This window comes from Chinchilla lanigera, unplaced genomic scaffold, assembly GCF_000276665.1.
Source record: "Chinchilla lanigera isolate Chin_1 unplaced genomic scaffold, ChiLan1.0 scaffold00131, whole genome shotgun sequence".
NCBI lineage: Eukaryota > Metazoa > Chordata > Mammalia > Rodentia > Chinchillidae > Chinchilla > Chinchilla lanigera.
In genome coordinates, this window is record NW_004955532.1 from 149,498 (window position 1) to 157,823 (window position 8,326).

Below are 8,326 nucleotides of genomic sequence, written 5' to 3' on the forward strand. Positions count from 1 at the left end.
AATTTTCCCTCTAAATTATTTTCCTCATATACTGAATTACTTTCACCTACTTCAGGGACTAATCATTTTTCAAAAAATCTCTGAAGTATTTTGTCATTGCCAAAAACAACCATCCTTCAGTTTTTAATGAGTAGTGTGAAATTTGACAAAACTTTTGGTGAATACAATATTAACTTCTATTCACTATTCTTACACTTTCATCTTCCTTGAAAGAATTTTATGATTTTGTTCATTTTCTGTATTTTTAAATCTTTTATATCACATATACTTTCCCCATAAATGTTTATGTTACTGATTTTACAATGGAAAGTCTTTGAGATCTTCATCCTTATTTAGTCTTTTGCTGCTGTATATTTTATGAATTACAAGTCCTTTTCATAATTTTCTGGGATTTCTGAGGTGAAAAATCTTACCTTTTATGAGATAGTCATACTCCTCTTTTCTTCAGTTCTTATTTTCATTGCTGTTTCACTGCACATATGAATTAAAAACTACAGAGAAGAGAAAGAAATTCTGGTGTAAATAAATGATACTGTCTCGGCTTGTACTTTACTGGTAATGTTTCTGATGCAGGCTTCCTCAAATACCTTTGTCACACAACATGCAAAGCAGATCCTAGTCATCATCACAGTGTTTTATGCTTCTTCACACTAGTACTGTGAGAGGGGATGAAATGAGTCCTCTTCAGGGTACTGCTGCTCTTGGTACTGGGTGACTTTCTGTTCCTGTCTTTCACTCACATTGAATGTGACTCATTTCTTTTTATTTACACAAAATAAAAATTTTCACTACAAAGAGGATTTTCTTCTTTAATTGTCAAATACTAATTCTACTTTTATGGTATTCAATATGATAATCTGATTTTATTTACATTTTCAAGTTATTAAACAGAGGAACTTGACATATCCATCACCAATTTTCCTTTCCACATGGATGAATGTGGACAGAGACTTTTTCTCTAGCTTCAAGAACACAACATTAAAAGATACATTTCTCCATAATTAATGTAGTTGACCACAAATGGGTGTTAGCTGGTACCAAATGTTGAATATACTCCAATAAGGACACTGTTTTTCTCCCCAGAAAGGAGATAAAATAAAAAACTGAGTATGAAATGTTTAGTAACATACCTAATGATGATCTTTTCCACAAATATTTTCATATTTTTAGCAAGAACATATTAATTTCATACAAGCACACAGTTATTTCCTTTGTTTGATTTTACTAAAGAATTTCCTAGTACAGTGAATGTCTCTTTTTAAATTGAGATACAACAAATCTGTAACCAGTTCAGGGCCACTGTTTCTTGAAATTTGTATTTCCTTTGAATGCTGCTGAAACTCTTCCTGTACATTAGTACAGTTTCACCTTTGTTTTTATTTCGGTCCCTTTCTATAATTACATTTTCACTTTTAATAAGTGGGTTTTCCAAAAAGATCAATATGACGGACTTCAACTTTGCTACATGAATTTGCCTGCAGCTTCTTTTGCTTACCTAATTTTCTGAATAGTTATTTCTTCTAACTTTGTTCCTTAACGCATTTGTTGAGCAATGCCTGTTTAGTTATCTTTCCATAGAAACAGGTCTGTTGATTATTTTTCCATGGATGTATTTCATATGCGTTTCATGGTCTTGCTCTGTAATCTCCAGTCCCTAATTCTAACTTATGTTAAATAGATGTCTGTTGTTTCCCCTTGGCTTTTTCCAAGGCTCAATTCATGTGCGCATGTTCTTCCTGTTCATTTCTCTGCCAAGAGACGCAGTGCTTACATATTTTCTCTTGAACTAAACTTTTAAATTCTTTTTCTTTCCTCACTCTCTGCGTGGCTCTTGGCTACTTCTTTCTCATCACTGGTTTGACTTTGTCTGCTACCTAGGTTAATTTTTCAGACTTATCATTGATTTACACATGATCTGGAGCGATTAGTCTTATTTTGGTAGTAAGTTAGGATTTGTGCACGTGTTTCTATTGGAACCAACTGACTTTCAAATCTGACAGCTCATTTAACGCATCACTGGATCAGAATTTCTGTAGCTTACCAGTACTTTCTTTTGGCTATTTCAGTAATTGGTTAGAATTAATAACTCACTTGCTTGTCAAAAATTAAGCAAAGTTTTATTAATAGATTTTTTTATTATGATTAATGGTTTTTAGAGTGGAACATTTGAGATTTGTAAGTAGGGAATCATGTTTATGGCCATATCTACGTGATTCACCAGCATTAATGTGCACTATTTTTATATAATTGTTTGTTTAAAGCTTGAAAGAGGTTGCTGTTACTGATCTTACAGAGGTGATTGGATATGCTACTTCATACTGATAAAGTCTTTACCATATGACACTGTACTACTTTAAATGTGCTACTCAATCACATATTACAGGTGAATTTCTTCATAGTTATGCCTGCAGTTGTGGTCTGAGGGAGCAAGATAGCAGATCAATCGTGGAACTTTCTTTAAATTTTCCAGCCTTAAGGGAACAGCTGTTACAAGCCCACAAGCTGAGGAATTTTCTCATTGGCTATGCCGTTACAGCAATGCAATGTTGCCTTTGGGTTTCCTAAGATTTTTTACTCCAGTCAATTCTTCATTTTTATACCACATGTCTTTGCCTTCTCAAGGTTCTTTCTCTTTTGAATCTCTGAAGGTGACTGGAGTTTCCCAAGTTGTGATGGAGGCAGTGCCAGCCCTTTGCTGCAGCACATTCATGCCACAGACATCACCTACTGGCATGTTCTAGACCCTTCATTTAGCATTGTTCTTCCTTCTACTCTGTATTTCAACTTCATGTGGATATGAAGTTATGTAATAAGAATCCTTTTATGATGTTCTAAAAAGAGTAATTGTTTTAGTTCTTAATACAGGAAAATATTTACAAAAGCCACCCTAAATGTAACATGGTTTTTTATTCTTCACATTTTCCTTTGTGAATGGAACCATTTTTTTCTCTATGCAAGTAGAAGGTAGTAAGGACCTCTCAGATCCTACATTATGTTACTTTCTTTAGTAGAAATTCTAAGACCGCCTAAGAATCAGCTCCTCCAGAAACAGATGAAATTTTCTTGGTGTTCATCTTGATTCAGAATATCATCTTAATTCAGATTCCTGTATAAAAATGTACCACAAGCTGCATGTCCTAATAAAACTTATTTACATTCAAAAATTGTTCAGGTTAAAAAAACTAAAGGGGCATCTGCTTGTTGGTTTAGGGAGTTTGATATGTCCTCCCATGACAGAAGCCTAAATGGAACTTGGTCTGACCCAGTGTTAGGACATTACACTCATTTGTGAGAAATCCACCCCCATGACCTTATCTAATACTAGTGACCTCACCCACTCCAAATTTCTAATGCCATCACATTCAGGTTTAGGGTCTCAGGTTTTGAATTTCAGGTGGAGTCACAAGCTTTTAATTCATAAGTGGTATGGTTCTGGAATGGAATGGTATCATGGATGGATTCTTTCCTCTAAGGACTTCTTTCCTCTCCATTCAGGCTTGTGCCCACCAACTACCAGAATGCTCTAGCCTTCATTTATGCCATTGAAGAGATCAACACGAATCCTCAACTTCTACCCAACACATCTCTAGGGTATGAGTTCCATAACTTACTGTATAATCATTGGAGGCTATTGGAGAGTTTCTTCATTTTGCACACAGGACAGGATGTGATCCCCAACTATACCTGTGGGAGAGAAAGCAAGTCTGTAGCTTTAATAACAGGAACATCATGGGCCAACAGTGCTCAAACTGGAATGCTACTAGAACTCTACAAATTTCCACAGGTGAGGGTGCGTGTGCTAGGGAGGGATAAATTCTTGTCACACTTGTTGACCTTTGCAGGTTTCTAAAGTTGATGAAATGAAAGGACTGGGTTCATGTATCATCCAATTTCTATAATCCCAAAGTGTAAATGCAGAGATTGTTGGATTACCCATCTGCATGCATGAGGAGTGGGAGGAAAGAATTTTTCTTGAACTCAGAATATGATCAGGTGTTCTCAAAAATAAGGCTTTAGGAGTGAGATAATCACAAAGATGGGAAGGGTAAATATTCCCTTACACTATTTCCAGCTGTTTCTTAGTACCCTTCAAGTCTCAGTTTATGCCTTACTTAAACTGTCTATTTTGCCTTTGGTTTGTTTTGTGTTTTTTTTTTTTTTAGCTTACCTTTGACTCTTTTGATCCTATGTTTAATGAAAATGGCCAGTTTCCTTCCCTCTATCAGACTGCCCCAAAGGACACATCACTGGCCATTGGCATGGCTTCCTTGCTTCTTCATTTCAGCTGGACCTGGGTAGGACTCATCATTACAGATGGTAAGAAAGGTGTGCAGTTTCTCTCAGACGTGAGAGAAGAGATGGACAGGAATGGAGTCTGTGTGGCATTTGTTAAAATTCTCACAAATGTTCTTGTGTCCTATGTCTCAATGACACAACACCACGATTTCATCACCAGGGAATCATCTCCGGTAAATGTAGTTATCATTTACTATGATACTGAGAGTCTCAATACTGTAAACCATTACATCGGGCTGCATTTAGTGACATGGAGAGTCTGGATCACAAATTCACAATGGCATGCTGACACGACTGGGAGAAACTTCATATTTGATTCTTTCCACGGAACTCTCATATTTTCACAACACCATGGGGAGATTTCGGGTTTTCAGACTTTTGTGCAGACAGTTAACCCCTCCAAATACCCAGAAGATACTTTCCTCACTCTGTATTGGTTCCAGAATTTCCACTGCTCGTTATCAGATTCTGACTGTACGGTGAAGGACTGTGCACCTAATGCCTCTCTGGAATGGCTGCCTGTGAATCGCTTTGACACAGCCTTGAGTGATGGGAGTTACAACACATACAATGCTGTGTATGCCGTGGCCCATGCCCTCCAAGAGATGCTCCTTCAGCAAGCTGAAATGAAACCAGTGAGAAATAGGGACTCGACGGAGCTTTCCCCCTGGCAGGTAATGTTTTTCTCCTTGCATTGCTTCCCTTGTTATAAAAACCCTTTTGAAAGTGGATCCACAGGGCCATAAAGCAAGCAGTTAAAAATGCTTTCATGAAAACACAAGCAATTCTGTGCTAGTTTTATTGGTGAGATAAAATTTGATCTGGAAATGAGCCAAAATCTTCGCTTTGGTGCCAAAAATACCAATGTTCTGCCCACATCATGATTTCAATTTTTAAAAATCAGAAAATTTACATGCAGATTTTAAATAAGAACAGAATAACATATATTTTTGTGTAACTGAATGATGCTAAACACTTTAGTGAATATTTTATATGAATTTTGCCTTTAATTCTGCAATCACCTTAGTATTGATAACTTCATTTTCTAGGTAGATGCTTTGGAAACAAGCAGAGTAAAAGTGGCTTTGAAAAGCTTGTATTTGTTTGCATTGTGCATTTAGACGGACTTGGTTGGAATAGATTCTTTGGACACTGACATTTTATGAAGATTATGGTATTTTAGCCTCCATTAGCTTTCTCTTGTTCTACTTCATTAGATATCTATTCAAAAGAATCGTTATGAAACAGGGATTCAAGATAACTACATTTTAAGTTCTGTTTCTTAACTTGGAGGCCCAATTAATCAGAGAGTTATTTATTTTTTTCAGCTGCACCCCTTTCTGAAGAAATTGCAGTTTAATAATCCTGCTGGAGACCAAGTAAATTTAGATAATAAAAATAAAATGGATGTAAAGTATGACATTCTCAATTTTTGGAATTTCCCAGAAGGACTTAGACTTCGGGTGAAAGTAGGAGAATTTTCCCCTCATGCTCCACTTAAGCTACAATTGTCTCTTTCTGAGGACATGATAGAGTGGGCCACTGGAATTATACAGGTAAGTTAGAACTAAGCATGATGCATTTTGTGAAACACAAATAACCAAAATCTTGCTGTACATTTTGTGCCAGACTCTTGATCAATAAATGAGCACATGTGGAAACATAATGATTGCACTTCCAAGGTAAAAACATTTTAATCCTGCAGATTTAGTGTTCCTGCTTTTGTATTTAAATTTTTGATCCATTTTTATTTTAATTTAGTGCATGGTGGGAGACATGGGTCTAGTTTTAGTCTTTGGCATTTGGAAAGTCAGTTTTTCCTGTACCATTTATTAAAGAGGATATCTTTCTTCCAGTGAAAGTGTTTGGCTCCTTTGTCAAAGATTAGGTGACTGAGTGTGTTTGAAGTTGTTTGTGCATCTTCTAATCTATTCCACTGTTTTCAGAAACTAGAAGAATAAATAAGAACCAAAATATATGAAATAAGGACTAGGGAGCAGAGAGAGAGAAAGAAAGGAAGGGACAAGAAATGATCAAAAGGATAAAAGAGAAACAAATCTTTGTAAATAAGGAGAGGAAGAGGGTTTGAAAGGAGAGGAGGGCATTGGGAAAAAAAGAGGAATCTAGGTATATCATATATAGGTACAAATTTCCTATGATGAACATGATCATTTTATATATATATATATGAATTATATCAATAAATTTTACATAAATAAATAAACAAACAAATAGATATTTCATTCCTTTCTCATTTTCTGGTTAGTGGGACAGAAACACATTCATTAACAATGTTTTTGTAAGTATTCACATACTTTATATCATTAAATAAATAAGGCATTCAAACAAAATTTTACATTTATATATTTATACAAATTACATTTGTCACTATTGTTGCAAAGGATTTAGTAAATATTTAAGAAGTTACCAACACATATCTGACTTTCCTCAGACTCCACACTCTGTCTGCAGTGAGAGTTGCCGTCCTGGATTCAGGAAATCCCCGCAGGAAGGAAAGGCTGCCTGTTGTTTTGATTGTACCCCTTGCCCAGAGAATGAGATCACCAATCAGACAGGTAAAAGACTGCCCTGTGGACAAATTCTCCACCTTTCGTTTCTGTCTCCTAACCATCCATGAAATGTACATCCTATTTCAGAAAAGATTCTTGCTTCATTTAGTTAGTAATTTAATTATTGTACTCCATAGTCTTAGCACTTGAGAGAGACACTCTGAGTCCCTTAGACCACACTCTTTATAAATTCTTTTTCTTTTCTTTTCTTTTCTTTTCTTTGCTGGTGATAAAATGCAGTGATGGCTTACCCCTGAACTACATCCCCAGCCTTTGTATTGTTATTTTTGAGTTAAGCTGTTACTAAACTGTCCAGGCCAGCATCAGGCATGGGATCCTCTTGCTTCAGCTTCTTGAGACATCACATCTGGCTTCTTTGATTTATTTTTCTAGACCTACTGAAAGAGTTATGTTCTCAGATGTGCATGGTGGCCCGCATCTCTAATCTCGGCACTCTGGGAGCCTGAGGGAGGATCATCAGAAGTTTGGGTGCAGCATGAAGTGACTTAGAGATTAAGAAAGGGCCTGACTCAAAACAGACTCACTAAGGGCTGAGAATGTAGACCAGTGTGAAAGCCCTGAGTTTAATCCCCGGTACCTAAAAAATAGAGACAGCATTATGCTCCCAAGAAGACATCTTTACTCCACACAAGTCTATAAGTTCTATGTCCATCATGAACTGTGAAACAGTATTATTAAGCTTCAATGCTTAATCTTATTTGAAACTACATTATGTAACATTTAAGACAAGGAGCTTCTATTTCCTTAATTTCTCAGTACCTAGTAATTTTCTTGACACAGACTACATTCTCATGGTGGAGTGTTTGTAAGGTAAGTCTTTGGTGTACCATATGCTCATGCTATAGCATAAACTCATTTTCTAGATTTTATTCCTGTTCTGTTAGAATTCATAGGATAGTAGGGGAGACAACATAGAGTGATGTGTTATACTTAATGACACAGAGATGCAGGAATGATAAGTTATGATTTCATATATGATGATATTAGCATTTTGGTAAGATTGTCATAGACATTTTCACAGAGGTAGGAGCATGAATATTCTATTACAAGAATTAAGGATAAATTAAATTCTTGAAATAATTAGCAAAATTTAATATTCTACTTAATACTATGTGAAGAAAGTCAAATAATGTTCAATATTATTCAAAACGTAATACAATAATCATACAATATTATTACACACAATATTATTCAAAACATCATTTGGAGATGAAGTTTGGAACATTGTATAAAAACAAACAACAAATCAATATTAATGATTTTTGAGTCCCATGATTACCTCTTTGGAATAGTTGAGTTTATAATATTAAATCATGACATAGTAGAACCATCCCTCTACTGTACTACTATTTTGTGGTTGCTGTGTCTTAATTTCACAGTGTCCTTAGTATAATTTTATATTTTTGAAATATGTTGAGATGGCCTATATAGAGTGCCAT

At 35.5% G+C, this 8,326-nt stretch overlaps 1 protein-coding gene across 1 annotated transcript in view; it reads left to right on the forward strand.

Moving 5' to 3' along the window:
- LOC102003691 (vomeronasal type-2 receptor 116-like) overlaps positions 1–8,326 on the forward strand; it is a 62,548-nt gene that overhangs the window by 3,737 nt on the left and 50,485 nt on the right. The window contains exons 2-5 of the mRNA XM_013507569.1: positions 3,496–3,784; positions 4,164–4,970; positions 5,625–5,852; positions 6,749–6,872. Of these exons, the coding sequence (XP_013363023.1) occupies positions 3,496–3,784; positions 4,164–4,970; positions 5,625–5,852; positions 6,749–6,872 (1,448 nt within the window). The remainder of the gene's footprint in view (positions 1–3,495; positions 3,785–4,163; positions 4,971–5,624; positions 5,853–6,748; positions 6,873–8,326) is intronic.